This window comes from Cygnus olor, chromosome 22, assembly GCF_009769625.2.
Source record: "Cygnus olor isolate bCygOlo1 chromosome 22, bCygOlo1.pri.v2, whole genome shotgun sequence".
Taxonomy (NCBI): Eukaryota; Metazoa; Chordata; class Aves; order Anseriformes; family Anatidae; genus Cygnus; species Cygnus olor.
The window spans coordinates 5,204,081-5,223,289 of NC_049190.1; the positions used below are offsets into that span (position 1 = coordinate 5,204,081).

Consider the following 19,209-nt stretch of genomic DNA (forward strand, 5'->3'; position numbering starts at 1 on the left):
AAGCCCAGGCTTCAAACGCACCGAGCAGGGCTGGCTGGGGACCGAGATCTGCTGACAAGCAGGGAGAGAGCAGCAGGGCTCAGAGCGGAGGATAAATGCTTGCCTGCCAAGTCAGGAGCCTCTCCTGATGTGCAGGAGAGGAGATGGTGTTGGTAATTCTGGGGTAGCAGGGAGCAAGCTGGGCATCAAACCCTGCTGCCAGGCACGGTGACAAAGCAAGCGCAGAGCGAGCATCATCACTCGATGTGCTGAGGAGGGATGCGACAGGGATGAGACCGGGATGCTGGGGACAGATCAGCAGCTCTGACTCCCTCCCCTGGAGCCTGGAGAAAACTGCACTCAGCGCGAATGGCACCGGGATGCTGTCCTGACCCAGCCTGTGCCAGCGTGTGGCACCGAGATGTCACCTGCGCCCCTCTGCTCTGTGCTGCCAGTCGACAGCTACCCCAGCACAATACAGCCAAGCTCTACAAATGCATCCAAGATGTGCTCGTGGCTCAAAGCACTCCATTAGATTTGGGGTTCATATTCAGGAAACCGGAGGCTCCTTGCTTGAGCTGCACCTGATCCCACAGCTACCATGCTTGGGGCTGCACAAAACACCGGTGCCGCCTGAAATGAACAATATTGTGATCAATACCAAGTGCCCTGCAGTGGTTCTCTCTCTCTCCCTGTCCTCCTGCACCAAGCCCACCAATCCCCACCCCAGAAACAGGCTGTGCTGCCAGCTGGGACGGGGCTGAGCTTTCCCCATGCCCAGCTAGGCGATGGTGGGTGCTGTCTGGGGTGCACAGGGCTCACCCACGGGTGCAGGAAGCAAGAAGGTGCAGCCTGGTGGCTGCAACACCGGTGTGGTGTGGGATGCACAAAGACTCCCTGCCTGGAGCAGAGCATGAGCATGCCAGACTCAAGCCCCAAATCCCATCCATCGCACCCTGTCACCTTGGGCAAGCTCAGACTCACAAAGCCCGGGGACTCTGGATAAGTCCTCCAAACGCAGGGGATGCTCACTCGCATCTCTCCAGGGAGCAAAGCTCACTCAGGTGCCCTTGGACGAAGCCCCCTCCTTCACCCGCAGCATGCGCCGGGTTGCCTGCCTGGCCCTGCAGCACGGCAGTAATTTGTAGCTTGTGCTGGGATCCTTCACGATGAAAGATGACATATAAATATAAAACGTTATCGCTCCATAACAGCCACATGCTATAAAACGCCGGGCAGAAGGATCTGGAACTAGATGGAGGCAGCGCTTTAAATCCTTCCCTGCAGAGTTACTGCTGCTAAAACAACAGACCCGCTCCAAAGAGCCCGGCCGTGGAGGGAGGAGAAGAAAAGCGCCGACAAAACCACCGCCGCCGAGGAATTAGGCGAGCGAGGAGCCTTTATACCGGCGCGACCTTGGCGTGCTGCCTCCCCTGGGGTAGCGGTGGCACTGGTGCACCAGCGCCATCTCCTCCCATTCATCCCCTGCCGCGGCTTCCCGCGGATGCCCCCGCGCTGCCATGGCAACAATAAAGCCGGTCCCGATGCTCTACTACAACGAGTTGACTCCGCTCCCGTGATCACGATAACAATGCTGTTACTGTAGTAACATTACATTGTTGAGGTCTCACTGTTCTCCCCTTAATTTTATTGGCGGAAGATTAAATTGCAATAATGTTATTGAGCCACCATTAGCGTTTCCAGGGTAACAATAACATTAAGGTAGCGCTATCGCGTTACAGTGGTCCTGCCGTTCCACTGCAAATATTTTAATGTAGTAAAACAAAGGAGATTACTGCAGTAACATTAAACTGCAGCGACCTCATTAACCCACTGCTGGCTTTCGCCGCGCTGAACGGCACTTTGGGACCCGCGCACGGTGGCGGGGAGGTGTCCGTCTCCTTTGGGAGACATCCTTTGGGAAGGATAGGACCCCCGTGAGATGTGCAGACAACCAAAGTCTTCCTCCAGCCCTGCTTGGAGAGCTAAGAGGTGCATGGGTTCAGCATGCCGCTGGCCTCCCAGTTCCTCAGGTGCCACAGAAGTGGAATCTTTGCCGAATCGCTCCCGGTGGGGCAGGCGACCTCTCTATGAATGCCTTTGGAGAGGATGGGAGAGCGGAGCTGCCGGGACCCCGTGTGCTCAGGAAAAGGCTCAAAGAGGAGCCGGCTCTTGCTTTCCAGAAGTGGAGCACTCAGAGGGTGACCTGCACGGCTCTGCATGTCTCCAAGGGAGTAGCAAAGAGGCACACCGAGCTCGCCTTGCCGCCGCTGCGGCACGCACAGCTGTGGCTGGGAGGGATGGAAATAGCGGAGCCACGGGGGTGTGGGCAGGTGGAAATGGCCCCAGTGGGCATCGCTGCACCTCCCCGCACGGCTGCATCCCGCGGCAGGGATGTAACAGCAGCAGGGCACGGGGGCAGCCGGCGGGGACCGCAAAGGGTTCGTGTCGGTTCCGCTTAGGGGAGCCTGCAACACTCTGGATAACAGTCTCAGCGGATCTCCAGGGGAGGAAAACAGAGAAACCGTCCACAGCCTTGATGTACGCAAAAAAGAAAAGCACGAAGGAAATGAAAGCGGTCCTATGAATCACTGCTGCTTCCTTCCCCTCGCTCCAGTCTCCTGCCAATTATCGCTGTTTGGGAACAGGAGACGTCCTCCCCTGGGCACTCGCTTGCTTTCGGCCCTACCCCTCTCTCCTTCCCAGCACAGCCCTTCTGCAGGTCTGGCACCCGGCCCGCTAGCATCACTGCAGGGCAAGCAAGCACAGAGGCTTCCTTCTCTTCATCACTGCTCTCTTACCAACTCGCTCCCTTTGTAACGAGGGCACCGGTTAATATACTTGAGCCCTGGTCACCTCCCCGTCCCTTCCACTCTTTTATTCCCCGTGTCAGTGGGGTTTGTCCACGCTCCCCAAGAAGGAGGATGCGCTGCGGCACGAGCGGGACGTGTCCCTGCAGACGTGGTCCCTCCAGCAGCAGAGCGGGCACTTAATGGGGGCAGCCCAGAACCGCAGCGAGGGCAGGGACGAGAGCTTCGTTCAAGCTCCGGAGTCTGTTTTCCCCCCTCCTGCCCCACGATATAATTGCTAATTAATAATAACGTTTAGCTCTCAGATAGCGCATTCCATCTTCAAAGACCTCTGTCGACATTAGCGAATTAATCCTCATCAACCCCCCTGTGAAGTAGGTGGCAATTATTATCTCTGCCTCGCAGATGTTAAATTGATTTGCAAAGAGGTCAAGTGACTTGGGGAACGCTGGGGACAGCCCGCCCAGCCCAATGCTCGGTGCATGACCGCTTGGGTGGGGAGCATGTCTGTGGGTTAAACCCCACAAAATCCCATCTTTCACCCCAAGGGAGGTGGCCAGACCCAGCGCCCAGCCCTCTTCCTCCTCCCGTGCTCCTCATCCCCTGGGAGCCGCCCCAATCGATGTTCGTTGTGAACCCATTAAACCAACAAAACATGCACACCGGGGGCTTCCCCTGCAATTTGCTCTCCTCCCTGGACCGAACGTGGTGCAAAGCCTGCAGGGGAGGCTTTGGGGGATGGACAAATTAGCAACAAAAATACACAGGAAGGAAGGAATCAGACAAAGATACCAAGAGCTCAGGTGAGGGATAAGGGTGATTTCATGCCGCCAGATCCCCACAAACTTTTTTGTGATGAACTCTAAGGCATTACCAAAACTTGCTTTTGCTTCTGGAAAGGATAGCTTGTCTGGCAAGGAAAGGTGTGTTCACACCAGGGAAACCCACGCCAGAAGCAGCTCCTGCCCACAGACAACATCTGCATGTCTTTACCGTCACCAGGTTACCAAATGGGGGCACATCCTTCATCCCTGTGGGACACCTTGAGCCCTTGGGATGTGCCTTTTACCAAACCCACACACAGCACCTACCACACCATGCTCCTGCTTCCTGGCAGCTCAGGTGGGGCTGCACCACCTTGGGCAGTTTCCAGCCTCCCAGCACCAACGCTGCCCACGCAGGGTCCCATTCTGCCCGCTGCTCAACCACAAGCCTCCCTTGCAAGGACCAAGCAAGCACAAGCTGCTGGCAGCCGCTGGCGTGCAGCCGGACACTACTGGGGTGAGCGGGGATGGCAGCACGGAAAGCTGTGCAAGCAAAGCCACCTGGAAGAGGGAGCATCGCCCAGGAACAGTTGCTATTCCAGGCTCACAGCGATCAGAAACACTGAGAAAACACTTGGTAAGAACACAGGGAGTTGTAAAGTTCCTCTGCCCCTTCCCACCTGCAGCATCAGTGGCTTTAGGGGCACTGAGGAGAGGCTCGACCCCGCAGGAGGGGCACCCGACTCTGACAGCGGTGCTAAGACTCCTGGGCAGAGGATGCTCAGGAAGGGTCTGAGATGCTCAGGCATAAGCCATGCATTCACTTCCACCCCGTTTTCCCTACAAGCCACCTTGAGGCCTTTGGACAAGAGCAACAACAACCGCAGGGTCTGATCCTTCCCCCTAGCCTACACCGCCACGTGAAACCTGCCCCTAAGCTCCATCCCCATCCACCTCGGTGCGAGGCGCAGGCGGCGTGGCCTCAAAAAAGTTATTCCCATTCTCCTGCGAGCGAACAGAGGCTTACGGGATCAAAGGAAAATTAATCGGGCAGAGTTCAGGGCTTGAAACAAAGCCGGCTCGGGGAGGTGCCGCGAGCCTCCCCCCTGGCTGCTTTATCTCTCCGTGCACACCTTGGCAGCGGTGCCGCGGCACGGGGCAAGGTGCCACCCGCACGCCGCCTGCGCCCCGATGCCGGCTCCCACCCACCCCGGGGCGGCCCCGTGCCACCTGCGCCCGCTAACCCCCGACTCCGGCAAGCAGGTAATTAACTCCCAAACAAAGGCAGGGATTTGCAGATTAAGCCAGGCCCAGGAAAGAGTGGGAAAACTCATTTACACCAAACAAAAGGGGAGGGGTGATTAGTTGCTCCAGTGACAACAGAAAAAGCCAGATAGGGCCAGGGAAACTGATAAAGCAACGGGAAAGTGCTAATATCCCCCAGTTGCCTCCCCTTTTCATTTTTTTTCCCCTTTTTCTTTCTAAGCACTAAAATTCCACCATTTTCTATCATGCAAATTTGTGTGTCTAAGTGAGATTAAACTCCGGCAGGCACCGTGCCTCCTTCCAAGTCCATTTCCAGCGGCGAGATAAGGCCAACTTTACTTAATGCATCTTACAAGGCCGTGGGAGTGTTGTGCAGGCACGCGTTGGAGACGGCTTATTATCAATACAAATAAGAGCTTTCCAGACACCGTCGTCCTCCTCCTCCTCCCTCCCCTCTTGCTTTTAAACCCTGAGCCCCGGAGAAAGGCTGCGCTCAAGAGGCTTAAAGAGCTGAAGTGTCCTGGAGGGGGGTGGGAGAAGAGGATCAGGAGCACCCAGAGTGACTTCTGCATTTGGTGAACCCGAGGGAGGAAGGAGGAGAGGAGGGGAAGGGGAAGCATGGCTCCTCGAAGGTCAGCAGGGCCAGTCTCAAGTCCTCTTCTTTGGGATTTCGGCCTCCCTCCAAGCGCAGAGCTTGCCCATTGTGAGTGGGGCTTTTCTGGGTGTTGTTTCTTTTGGGTAAAAACTTTTTCCACCCAGAAACGCATCCGCCTCCCCAGGGTACTGAAAACACGGGCAGTGCCACTTCCCTGTGCTCCATCTGGTCCTGAGGCAGCCCCTCTGAAGAACAAATCGGTGATGAACAAACAAGAGGGGTGTGCAGGGGTCACCTTCCAGGCACTGCGGATGACAAGGACGCTGCCTGAACGGCTCCTTTCAGGTCCCACAATAAACAGGCAGGAGGTGCTTGGGAGCTTTTCTCTCTCGGAGGTCCAGGTGCAAACCTCCTTGTGCCTTTTGCAGCTACGTTACTGCCTCGCATCAACTTTGCATCCCCAACACTGAGCCTGGCCCCATTTGAAGCAGTTCCCGAAACAGCAGGTCTGAACTTTGATGCATTCAACACCACGGGGCTGTTGTCTCGTTCCTGGGCTCATTTGTCCCACATTAGTGCAGCAGCGGGGAGGAGAGATGCGCCAACCTGCTATTCCTGGATCGGCAGCGCTCACCTTTTGCCTTTCAGGGGAAGGATTTCAAGACTGACAAGTGTTTCTGAAAGCCTGACCGACAAGGAAAGGTGGGAGAAAGAGGGCTTGCATCCTTTCAGAAAGAAGGTGGCTAAGGGGCAACACGATAACAACCTTCCCAAAAGCAAAAGGTTGTTACAAAGAGGACATTGATCAATTGTTCCCCATGTCCGCTGGGGATAGGATGAGAAAAACTCCACTTCATTTGCAACAAAGAAGGTTTAAGTTAGATATTAGCCATACGTTTCCTAATTATAAAGGTAGCAAAGCAGTAGAATAGAGCGTCTAGGGAGATGGAAGAACCTGCTTTGTTAAAGATTTTCAAGAATAGCTTTCACAAATGTTTGCCAGCAATGTCTCTGCCTCGTTGCAGGGGGACAGGCTAAATTAGCTGTTGAGGTGCCTTCTACCCACCTATTTTGGGATTGCAGCCATCAATGGAGCCAACCTAGAAATAAATGTGCAGCATAGACATCCTTCTGTTCCTAGAGGTCTTCAGCTGATTCTCCCCTGCTCCCGTTGGGGACCATTCCCAACCCTCGTATCCTAAAGAAAGCTCCTTCTCACCTCTCTGTCACTCTCTTGTTTTTTATTCTTTCCCCCCACAGCACTGCTTCCTCCAGCAGCCCTTGGCAGACACTGGGTACGTGCCATCTCCTCCTTCTCTCCCTCCATACAGACATCCCCTAAAGCTGGGGGCAGGATGGATGCACAGCACGGGCTGAGGAGCTCTCAGCTGGGCTGATAAGCACCCATTACACCTGCCTGGGGGAGCTGCAGGCTGCTGATGTCCTGGGTGGATGGGGAAGAGCTTTTTGCCCCCCAGGCTGGTCCCTTTGGGGCTTGCAGCCTGCCCTGGGGCACGATTTAATTGCATCCTGCGAAGCTGGTGTGCTCATGCCTCCAGAGCTGTGCCCCCAGGGCCCTTCTGTGTGTAGCCAGAGGAAATCAGGAGCTGTTTGGAGCGCTGTTTTGTTTCTTTCTGCCCCGGACTGTGTGTTGTGGCAAGCCGCACTCCTCCCTCTTTCTGGCTGTCACCTGGACTCACCCAGCCAAACTTTAACTGGGGTCATTCCGGCAAGCCTCCCTTTATTGGGCACGATGTTCACTTTCACACCCTGTCCCAGCGTGTTGCTGCAGATCACGCTATTGCCACCTTCCACCCAAGAAAAGGCTGTGTGAGCCAAGCAATAACTCTTGAAATTAGGGGCTGTGCTCCTGAGAGCCAGTATTTCCATCGGCAGCAGCAAGGATATTCAGGAGGTTATAGGGCTGAGCCCATCACTGAATCCTCCAGTACTTAACTGTACCACAGCAGGGAATTAAGATATGACCTTTTACTCCTGTATCCAAACATCTCTGCCTAATGCTACAGCAAGACACAGGACGGGTGAGCCTGGATGTCTGGTGATATGGGAAATTTAGGTCAGGAAACTGGAATCAGAAGGGAGGCAATATAAATTGCCCTACATCGCCCTAGCGCCTGATAGCAACTTCAGAACTTGCGGGTGATCGACTTTGGCTTAAGGGACGCAGGCAGGTAATAACAGATTGCAAGATAAACAGCAAGGACCCGGGATGGCAACGCATCCGCCCGCTCTTTGTGGTTAATGGAGATGGAGAAAGTCCGGCTCTGTTTAGTTTGCTTGATTGCTCAAAGAGGAAAGAGAAAACGGAAGGGGAAGGAGGCGGGGAAAAAGGCTTGGTTTGGGTTTTTCCCCCCCTTCTATTCATTAGGCTGTCAATAATGCTCAGGCCTGGCATATTGACGGTGGATTAGCTCAGCCCGGCTCTGTGTACAAGACCAATGCCTTTTTAACCCAGCTTGTTTCCAAATCAATACACCCATCAGCATTCGAAAATTAGCCCGAGATGAGATTCCAATAGTCAAGCTGGTGTGTCATGCTAAGAGGGCTTCTGGCCAAATCACAGAAGAAGGGGGAGGAAAAAAGGGTTGCTAGCAAGGGATTAGAAATTTTCCATTAATCCTCCTTTGGGCTCCTCTGTACAGGCAGGATGGGTCCCATACATCCCACCACGTGGGGCCCAGCGTACATCCCCACCAAATCCCATGGCACGGACACCAGGAGGTGTCTCATATGAACATCCATCTGCTCGGCCATCGTGCGTGGCCATGCTCGGATGTCCCCTCCTGAGAGCCCACCTGTGCTCGGCCACGCGTGGCTGGTGGCAGCCACCGCACGCGCTCCAGCACCCCGTGCCGCCCCTCCTCCTCCTCGCGGGAGAGCACAGTTTGAGCACACAAACACATATTGTTGCTAGGCATACACACACCCCCGCAAAGTACACAAATCTGCCAGCTCTCTGTTTTCCCCCAACACAAATTTTACTTCAAGCATTGCCTCCAGCATAGGAAAAAAATATAAAAAAATAAAAATACAACAGAAAAAAAAACAGCAACGTGGGTTTAGCCGTGATTATTTTGGGAGGCAGGGCTGCCTGTATCAGAGCCCCATGACTACTCCAGGAAAGTTGGCTAAATGTGACTGCAAACACTTGGGCATTGCCCAGCTTCAGTTGGACTCTCCAAGCATGAAGATCCCCTCCATATTTGCACCGAGTTGTCTTACACGCAGTAGGGTCAATGTAGGAGCAATGGCAGAAGACATCAGGGTCAAAGGGATGAGAAGAAGTCAAGGCACCATGCCCAACCCCTCTTTGGTCAATGTAGGAGCAATGGCAGGAGACACCAGGCTCAAAGGGAGGACCAGAAGTCAAAGCACCGTGCCCAACCCCTCTTTGACATCCCTTCCTCTTACCTTGCACAATGAGGTGGACGCGCGATGTCTTGGGGTGATTGTCTGTCTGCACGGAGCAGGTGTAGGGGCCCTCATCGTACACGTCCACGTCGTGGATCTGGATGCTGTACTGGGTTTTGGTGTTGGCCAGGAGCACCACCCGAGGGTCCAAGCACCACTTGTCATTGCCGGCATAGAGGATGCTGCTGCGGTTCAGCCAGGCCACGCGGGTGACGCGGTTGTCCACGGAGCACCTGGGCAGAGGCAGAGGTGACCCGTTAGCATGCTGCCATCCCCACCTTCCCCAGCTCCCGCTCCTCCTCTCGGCACTATTTTTAGCTTTGCTGCCAGCAGCAGTTTCGGAGACCGAGTGTGGCGGCTCTCCAAAGAGGACAATGTCAGCACTTCGCCTGCTGTGCTCAGGGCACCGATATCCATCTAAACCCGTGGCTCAAGAGATTTGCCCAAGAGTTTTGCGGTTATTGCAGATCAGAGCCATCCGCCACCACTCACCGAAGGACCTTTTGCCCCTCCGTTCCCATTTGCTGCTTTGCTAACTCAGAGACAACCACAGCCAAGCCAAAAACGTCCATTCAGAGTCCCAACCACACTTTTTGGGGGGACACCGGTCGTTCCCTCCTGCCCAAAGCCATTGTTTGGTCTCTCCACAGACCATCAGATCCCTGCAGCCAGGCGAAGAAATGCAGAGCAGAGCAGGGAGAGCAGCTTGTTCTGCTTCACAAAGGAGCAGGGAAAATTTATCTCAGGAGCAAGCCAGCTTTGACACACCTCTAAAGAGAAACCTTGAGCTTCCTGCCATTTGTCCCCCCTGTCACTTCTTCCTTCCCTTCCCATCATATGCACCGCTGCTTCTCCTCCACTTAGCGCATCTCTCCCCAGCTAAACATCTCACCCATCCGGTGATGTTTCAGAGGCAGAAATCTAATTCCAGCCTCGTTAACAACAGGCACCACCCAGAAGACAGCACGGTGCAAACCCAGAAGGAGCTTTGCTCCTGAATGGGAATTTTGTTCTGTCCTGCGCAGCAGGGACCAGCCTGGCTCCCCGAGAAGGACAACACCAGTCCTGTAACCCTCTATCCCCATACCCCAAGTCAAGGTTTGCATCCTCCACTCTAATGAACAACCTCAGCTTGCTCTCCAACCCCTTCCCCAGGCAGCAGGGCCATGCAGATGCCGGCCCAAACCCCACTTCTCTCCAAGCAAGTTGGAGACCGCAGAGCTGTTATAACTTAGCCGAGCTTTGCTGGATGCCAGCGACGGCGGATAATGTTCCTACATAAAACCACTCAGCCTAAGCTCCGTTGTTTATATTCTCCCCACTCTACTTCATTACTTGTGCGGTGGCTGGGATGCAAATTAACTTTGGAGGCACTGAAAGAGAGCAGCCTCGGCTCAGGGTAGCCTCGCCAAGGGCAAGGGGAGGCAGCGCCCCGTCTAAAGGGACTGACCCTGCTTTGTGGCGAATTTGGGTGAAGGGAACTTTGGGCAGGGAACAAACTGCAAGATGTGAACTCCCCTGGGTGCCAGCTATGTTGGCAGTGAGTCTTATATAGCCTGAATTTTGTCTTGGTGGGGCAGAGTCCAGCCTCAAGGGACTCCTTTTCCTTCTCACGGTGTCACCACCACCTCTCTGCCTACGCTTCTGCCTTCCTCCTCCTCCTCAAGGGCTAGCTTATCTCACGTGGACTTGGAAAGATTGTTTATACGAACAGCCGCACAACCCCCGGCTCGTTTTTACATCCCAATTCTCCCCAGGAGGTGGGCGATGCCATTATTCCCAGTCTATAGCCGTGGGAGGGAGATGCAGAGGAACGAGCGATCTTAAGTGCTCGCTCAGCTCTGCCAGCAAAGAACGCACCTCGGGGGGACAAGCTGCCTCCTCTCCCCTTGCCTCTTTTTGGAGGTATCTCTTTGGCCCCTCTGATTGCAGAAGGAGCCTGGAAAACCACCTTGAGACTCAGCATCTGGCTGCTGGGGATGGTGGGTGCCCACCAAGGTGACTGCCCCAAGATGAGCAGGGCAGCCTGGCCCAGGAGTCCCCTGAGGATTTGCTAGGCAAGGACCCAAGCCGTTGGCCCATCCTCCCTCTCTGGTGTGAAAACATCTGATAAATTAAACAATTTCATTGCCGTTCCATAATGATATTACGATAATAATAAATTAAATGCGAGCAGATTTTTATTATCTTCATAAAAAAAGCAATAGATTCAGCCTGGGCTGAACACCAAGAACTCAGTTCTTGCTCGCTCTCAGCTGCTTTACAACTTGAGTGAAACCTTGGAGTTAAGTTGCTCGAGTTGAATAAAACTTTGAGATTTCACCCCAAAGGATGGTTTTAGTATATTGTGCTCTGGACCTCAACAGCACTGGCAGCTCAGACCTATGGGGTTTGAATAAAATGCAGGAGGATATTTGGTCTTTGGCTCTGGCTTGCCCAGCACAATGCAATGAAAGAGGCTCCTGCAAGCACCGTGAGCAACGTTTCAGCCCAAAAAGGGGTGCCCACCCTCTCTGCTAAAGCCATATTGCAAAGAAATGCTGGGAGATGAGAATCCAGACATGGCTTGCATTTCTCACACTGGGCCCTCCTGTGGAAATTATCGCTGAGGACCTGTAAGCAGGCTGAACTAAAAATATATATATTTTCTCTCTCCTCCTCCACACTACTTTTTTGTGAAATGCATCAGCTTGGAGATCCCTGGATAATAATGGAGCCAGACAGTGTGTAATCCAAGCATTCCCTCTATCATATGGGCATTTAAGTGCTTTTGAAAAGCAACGGGGCTCAGGTAACGCATGAGGCAACAGTGAAATAAGTGCCTTCGCCCTTCACAGCACCTGGTCGCAATCTCTTCTTATCACCTAGACACGCTTCTCTGTCCCTGGGATCGGCAAGCTTAAACTTGTTATTTTATTTTCTTTCCTGCCTCTTAAAGCTTCTGAGCCAATATGTGCAATAAACAGCAGAAATGGCTCCGGGAAGAGGCTCTGTGACCTTCGGTGTGCTATTTTCGGGACGGCAGCCTGCTGCCACAGGGAGGGCTTCGTTCCCCTCCCCGGTGCAGGTAACGGCAGGACAAGCCCCCAGCAGGAGCTGGCAAGCCCGTTCCTCCTCGCACGGCCATCAGCCGGGGTCCCTGTGGCTCGTTCCCTCCTCACAGTGCCCCGATGCTCTTCCAGCCCCTCCATCTGCTCCATTTCCCTCCCCAGCAGCCCCCTTGCTGGAAAGCCTTTGGCAGGGGCGGGCGGCCGAGCAGAAAGCCTTTGGTGGGGCTGGAAGCCAGGCTCCAGGCACAGGTGGGCAGCGGAGGCACCACCGAGCCTGGAGGCTTCTCCTCTTCCTCCCCACTCCAGACAGGAGCAGAGCCCAGAGATGCTCCCCTGCCGCTCCGGAGCATCCCTGCCTTCCTCCCACCCCGTGATGTGCCAGGGAACGAGGAGGGAGAGGTCCCCGGGGTGCTAGAAAACAGCACTCGCCTCCGAAAAAGAAGATGTAAAAATAATTAAGCACAGATGAGATAATTTTCTCTCTTAAGATCCTTAATCCCGGCTACGTTCCTGCTCAGAAAGCAAGGCCTTCTCCTCCGAGAAGATGAAGAGCTGCTGTCTCTCAGCGCGAAGTGATGATCCTTCTCCCTCTCTGCTTCTCCTCCGGGAGATGAAGACGCTGCTAACACGCCACTGTCACACCACCCTGGGGGCAGGCAGCGAGGCTTTGCAGACACCTGGCTCCTCGCTGCCCCTGGCCCTCTGCTCCCCCTGCCACTCAGGCACCCCAAAGTGACCACGAACAGCAGATTTGGGGCTTTTTAAGATAACTGTGTGCACCAACAGAAGGACAGAGCTGCGAGCATCCTCCCTGCCTGTCCACTTGTGCCCCAAAGAGGACGAGGGACCCGTCTGGTACTGCCCTTCCCCGACCCGTTAGCATCTCCCAAAGCTTCTTGGCTTTGCTAGCTGCCCTCTGCAAGCAAGCTGGTCCATTAGGACTCCAAACCAGCCAGCCCTCACGTACAAAAAATAAATAAGCACCGGGGCACCCAAGCTGTGAGCCCTGCCCGTGTCTCAGTCTGCCCCCGGCACCTCCCCGCAGTTTCGGCACAGACCCAGGTTGCACAAGCCAGCAGTGACGTGCCCTCTTCGGTTTCTCTCTTTGCTTTGTTGAGTTTGCACACAGAAAATGTCAGGAGAAGAGGTGGCCCGGCAGCGGGGGGAAGGAGGTTTTTAATTACTGACGTGCAGTAATTGGTGCACAACACTTTCTGTTGCCTCTTGTGCAGATCGCTGGTGTTTCAGAGGGCTGGGCTGGAGAGCACAGATTGTCTCAACCCAGCAGGACACACAAGAAATGAATAATGTTAATTAGAACTGAAAAGAGCTCAGCAAAATTAGCAACCTGACTGCTGCTTTCTTTGCAATTACCAGTGTACAAGCTCCATCCCGGGATGCAGGGTCAGGGCTGGGCTTTCAGTGCCCACCCTGGAGAAATTCCCTTCCCACACCCAGGCCACTTGATGGAGTCTCACACGTGTTGCACCACAGCATCAAGCCATCATCAAGCATCCCTAGAGGCCTTTTTATTTATTTTTTTTTCCACCCAGGCTAATTCAGCAATTTCTAGGCACCTCTGGATTTTGAAGCAATCCCTTCCAAACTCTCAGCATTTTGTCTCTGCTATGGGTCAGCCCAATCTGGAAATCAGTTTACAGGAACTAGCCTGGGGTTTACTTTAAACCTGGCTGCAAAAGCATCCCACAGAGACCCGGCAAGGAGATGAGCTGCTTTGGCCATGCAGGGGGGAACAACTACCCCCAGCCCTGTGCAGCATTTCATGTCCCAGACAGCATCTCCTGTTTGTGCATCCTCCATTGAGCTATAAATGATCAACTAAACTAGACCGCCGCCGCAGGCAGGAGCTTCACGTCTTGGATTTATTTCTGTGATTATCACATTTTATTGTTATTTATTAGGATTAATTAAAGGCCGGGCTGTGAACAACTCAATCCCATTCAAACACAGTCCCACTGCTCCTGTAGACTTCCCTATGATGTTTTTGCTGCGGTGGCAACCAAGGTTTGGCATCAATTCCTGAGCAAATGAAAAGCCAGGGTCCAGGTGGGCACCCTGGGGACCCCAAACTCCTCGTTTACCTGAGGCACGGATGTGGTGAGAGCACAGGGAAGAAATCACGCATGCCTCATGCTCAGTCCCTCTTGCCTATCTGCCATGGGAGGGCTGGCATTGATTTCTCTGGTGCTGCAGGGATGCAGGCTTGGTGGGAAGAAAACAGAGCTAAACGGACTAATAATGGAGTGGCATTCAACACACACTAGAGGTAATTAGACATTTAGAGAAGTCGGCTAATGGGGAAAGACCGTTTCTGGTACGGCACCCCAGCAGAGGGTTTGAAGCATGCCTGCCCTGACCAGCCCTGCTCTCAGCCCAGCCTGTAGCTCTCCCCCTGGCTCTTCCCTAGGTAAAAAGCCAAAGCTGGAAGGAAACAGCACCTGGTGCACTGCCACCTCATGCCAAGGGGCCTGGGGACATTCTCCTCAGGACAGGTGCTGCCACGACCCCGGAGGCTGGGATGCACCGTGTTTATCATGCTGCACTGGAGGAGAAGGTCTGGAAGTTTTTGCCTGGTAAATATTAAACCAGCATCCTCAGCACCACCAACCAAGCCGGTTCCCCTCTCCTTATTCTTTGTTGTGGTGGGTGAAGTCACGCACTAGCAACTTTTAGCAGTCCGGCCCTTCTCCGGGAGGCTTTGGAGCATCTGCTCGCTTTCGGCGCGCACACAGACCGCGCACCCGCTGTGCGCTCACCCGCTCGCTGCGGCACCGTATGCTCAGGCACGCACCCACACGGTGCTGCCCCGCACGCCAAGCACCAGCCGAACGGAGCAGGCAGGCGCACACACGCTGCAATTCTTGTAGGTGCTGCGTGTGGCACGCAGCACACGTTGGAGCATGCGTGTTCACCGACACGCACCCCTCCAGCCATTATTCTGCTGATTGGCTACAGCCAGACCAGTTTTGGCTGCTCATGGTTTCAGAACACGATGCACACAGCCGTGTGCTTGTGAAAAGTGACACGCAAGGCACTTCTTGGCCAAGCCCAGCTGCGTGGTGCGAAGCCCTTTCCTTGAAACATCTTCAGACCTAAGACGTGCAACCTGCTGACCCCTCCACGTGCTGCAAGAGGCGCAGTAACACAGATGCCCAGCTCAGCCCCCCGAGCTTGGACGACTAAGCAGGACATGTGCAAACCCACGCTGCTCGCAGGACCCATGCGGGGACATTCACAGCGGACGCTGGACCACGGCACAGACCGGCCCGTAGCCTTGCTCCTGCCCGCTGAAAGCCCCAGCCAGCTGCCCCCCAGGCTGCTCGAGGCTCCCCGCTGCTGGGGCTGCATGCCTGCGGGGGGGCACGCAGCGGGAGGATGCTCGGAGCATCCGTCCTCACCCGCACCCCAGGAGCACCGCAGGCATCCTCACCCAGGACTGTACGATCAGCTGGAGGGTGTCTCGTGCGCTCACCACGGTGTGAACCTCCGAAAAGGCACATCCACAGCACAGGAGCACGGGGCAGCCCCTTCCCTGCAGGGGGGAGCCCACCCCACGGGACACGACCCAGTGATTAACCCAGAAGCAGGCTCCGGCAGGAAAGGGGGGTCCCTGCTGGGGCTGGTGCCTACCTCCAGCCCCCCCCCCCCACGGCAGCAGGAGCATCTCCAAAGCCTGCGGGGTGAGCAGGTGCCCTCAGATCAGCTTCCACGCCGGTGCCTCTTCAAAATCACGCTGAGCTGGTCAAAAGCGGCGCTCAGAAGTGTAAAATAAAACCCTTTGTGCTTTCCCCTTCTCTTCCTCGCCCAGGCAGGAGTTTCAGCTCGGTGAGGGCAGAGGGAGCCAGGGCTCGGGGGCGGGAGGTCCTGCCTTCTCCACCAGCACGCACTGCAACCTGCAGCAGAGCCTTGCAACTCCCTGCCCTTCATTTTTGCCCTCTACAAGGCTTTTAACGTATTTGGCACCTCCTTTCCAGGGAGGGTGAGTTAATGCATGTTTGTAAAGTACCTGATCTCCTCAATTGAAAGTTTATACATGCAAATGATTTGCACTAATTACATTAATAATAATATACCGGGCTTCAAGATCTGCCTTGGTTCATTGCCCGGGATTCACGGAGCTGCAAACAACTCCCAGTATGCTGCCTTAGACGAGTTTGTTGGCAAATGCCAAAGAAGCAGGAGGAAACCAGAGTGGGGAGGGAGCGAGGAAGGCAGAACTGCAAAAAGAGCCGGAGCCCCCACTTTGCAGCGCACTGACGGAGCACAAAGCGGGGTACGGAGGAGCCCCGAGTCCCGTGGCACCCCCAGGTCCTGGGGAGCCTCACGGCCAGCACGGCACGGCCTGGTGCAGAGCAGGCAGGTTGCGATGCAGCAGGCAGGGACGGCTTGTCTGGAAAAGTCTTCCTGTCTCTGCAATGCAGCAGTGCACCAGCACCTTTCCAAGTCCCCTGCTCCCGTGCTCGGCTCATCCAGCCTTTCTATTTATCCTCCTATTGTCTCTGCTAACAACAGGGCTCCGCACATCTATAGCATCTTCCATCTCGGAGCAGCTGACAAAGCAGCAATGAGGGCAGCCTGGCCGAGGCGGGCGCTGCACGCGAGGGACACAGGACACGTGTCCCCAGCCCCGGCTCCTGTCCCCGGGGCTGCCCACGCACGGGGCTCGCTCCGGACCCCGCTCCTGGCCCATCTGCTTGGGTGCCCTCCAAAAGTGCTGATGCCGCCAGGGGGGTGACGGCAGCACCAAACCGCATGTAGGCAGCTGTGCAGGGACACGGCCGGTTTACTAATGAAGTGCTAACCCCGCCAGGGAGCTCCAGGCCTTATGGGAGCCGTGGGCATTTTGTTCCTGCAGATTTTCTTTTTTTTTCCATTCCTCTTGTCGGGGGCTCCTGGATGCCAGCGGGCAAATGCCCCCAGCTGAAAGCCGCCCCTTCCCCAGAGGTCTTTCAGGGATACCTATAAAAATGTACTCCCGGCTATGGGGACAGCACCACCCCAGGTCCAGCTGCCTGCGTGCCACGTCTGCAAGCTGCCGCCTTGAGAACCTTCAAAAGGAGCCAAGGGAAATGACACAAGAGGAAAACTCCCTCATGATCTCATCGCCTCCTCGCAAGCATCACAGAGCTGTAAGATCAGGTCTCCTTACATAAGGAGGTGCGGAAAAGCCTCCTCTCTCTGCCTCCAAAAGCCTGGTGAGACCTCCCCCTGCTGTGAACCCTTCGCTGGAGAAACGCTCAACCCAAGCCCTGGCTGGAGCCGTTCAGTGCCCACCTTTCACCTCCAACAACCCTCTCAGGAGGGCACTGGGATGGACAACGGGGCCAACGCAACCAAGATATCTTCATACAGCTCCATCCCTTAGTGCTTGCGCCTTCTGCATCACCCCGCAGGCTCCGGAGCAAGGATATGTGGGATGCCCACAGCACACAGAGCCAAAGCTGTGGACGAGGGGGCTCAGTACAGCAGAAAGGAGCCCTCAGACCCCAAGAAGAGCTGGGAAGAGCACCCCAACGCCCCATCCCTCCCCGTTGACAGCTCTGCAGTGCTTCGGACCCGCCGGCGGCTCGCTTTTCCCTCTTGCAGCCCGGTGGGGAAGTTCCTCCACGCTGCACTCCCAGCAGTTAGCGCTGCTCCCCAGCGCTGAACTCGCTCAATTATGAGCTGTGCCCCCTGAATAAATCCTGCTTCTGCTTTGCGCAATTGACACTAATGGCCCAGGAATAAAGTGAAGCCATCTACCCCAACGGTCTGCAAAGGAGCGCATTTAACTAAGCACACAGGCAAGGGACTGCTGAGCTTAACTGCACTGAAAATGTATTCGAAAGGAAGCGATGCACTTAACTTATTACAAGTGGAAAATTATCGCTAAAGTGGCTTTTCCATATAAGTTGAGGCACAAAACAGGAACGGAGAGGGGTAAGCGCTCTCTGCGGAGCAGCAAGCAGGAGCCGGCCGCAAAAGGATGCTGAGGGTCAGGGGGCTGCGGGCTGGGAGGAGCAGGGGGCGAGAGGGAGCGAGGAGGGCTGCAAACAGAGGGGTGATGGGGACAACACGGGGAAACCCAGCCAGAGAGGAGCTTGAGAGCTGGGATCGGGTTTTCGAGGCACTGGCAGAGCCCAGGGCTCTGTAACATGGAGCTGTGATGGGGAGAGGAGGGGACCCTGCACGTTCCCCCCATCCCGGCTGTGTCTGACCAGGAGGGTCCACCCGTAGCAAATATATGCTGCTACACACTCATCCGTAGTTTTAGAATAACTGCTGTCCCAAGCAGGTCGCTACGCCACGGGTTACTACACAGGTTATAGGGTTACTACCCCATGCTCCCACCCCTAATTTCATTGCCAGACCCAAGCTCACGTTGCTCTTCTGGCAGAAGGCAGAGATGGCCAGGAGGAAGACACGAGCAAACCCATAATGCTAAGAGAGAGAGATTGTCCAGACAACAGAAGACACCACGGGAGGCTTAGGGCACCCAAAACCTTTGGGGGTGAATCCCCCAGCCTTGCAGCACTGCTCTGAGCCCAGCAGGAACCCACGCAGCTCCTTAGGGACGCTCACAACCCACCACGTAGCCACGTCTTCCCCTCTCACGTAACCAGAAGCTCGTTAGCCACGCAACCAACAAGCCCCACCTGCTATCCTCGTGCCGCCACGTGATGGGGACGTGTCCCCGAGAGGAGGTGCCGGGGGGACGTGGGCACCAGGAGGGATGTAGAGAGCCGAAGGATGGGAATTTGGGGATGGGAGAGATGCCCAGGAAGGGAACACATCGCGGTGAAAAGCCACGGGGCCTTCCCAGCCATGCTGCTCTGCCCATTCGTAAATTAGCACCAGTGAGGGCTAAAACAAGAGAGGGAGGGAGGGAACGGACCCTCCCCAGTACAGAGCCCCCCCTCCTCCCCTCTCCCCTTGAGGACATCATCCTTAAAATATATTTCATTTCACAGCTGCATTATGGTACCACAAAATCCTGCGAATCCAATTTAAGAACAGATTACCTCCTCACTTACTTCATTTGAAGCAATTACATGTTAATTTTCATTGAGACCAGCCTAATGCATACCAATCTGATGCTGCAATCTCATTTGAATACTTGAGGGAACGCTAGTTGGGCTCTGGGCTCTGGAGGCTCATTTTTAAAGGGCCACTTCACATTTCCTCTCCCTTTTCCCCCTGGTTATTTACGTTTTCGTCGCACTCGTGGCACTCCCTCCCTCCCTTTCCAGCATTCCCAATGGCTGCTGCCACTCGTGAGACCCACTAGAGAGGCCAACGAAGTTTTGCAGCAA

At 55.1% G+C, this 19,209-nt stretch overlaps 1 protein-coding gene across 10 annotated transcripts in view; it reads right to left on the reverse strand.

Annotated features, from left to right (window-relative positions):
- LOC121058491 (protein CEPU-1) overlaps positions 1–19,209 on the reverse strand; it is a 337,525-nt gene that overhangs the window by 42,037 nt on the left and 276,279 nt on the right. For all 10 annotated transcript variants that reach the window (XM_040534070.1, XM_040534069.1, XM_040534079.1 and 7 more), the window contains one exon: positions 8,847–9,079. In XM_040534070.1, coding sequence (XP_040390004.1) covers positions 8,847–9,079 — 233 coding nt within the window. The remainder of the gene's footprint in view (positions 1–8,846; positions 9,080–19,209) is intronic.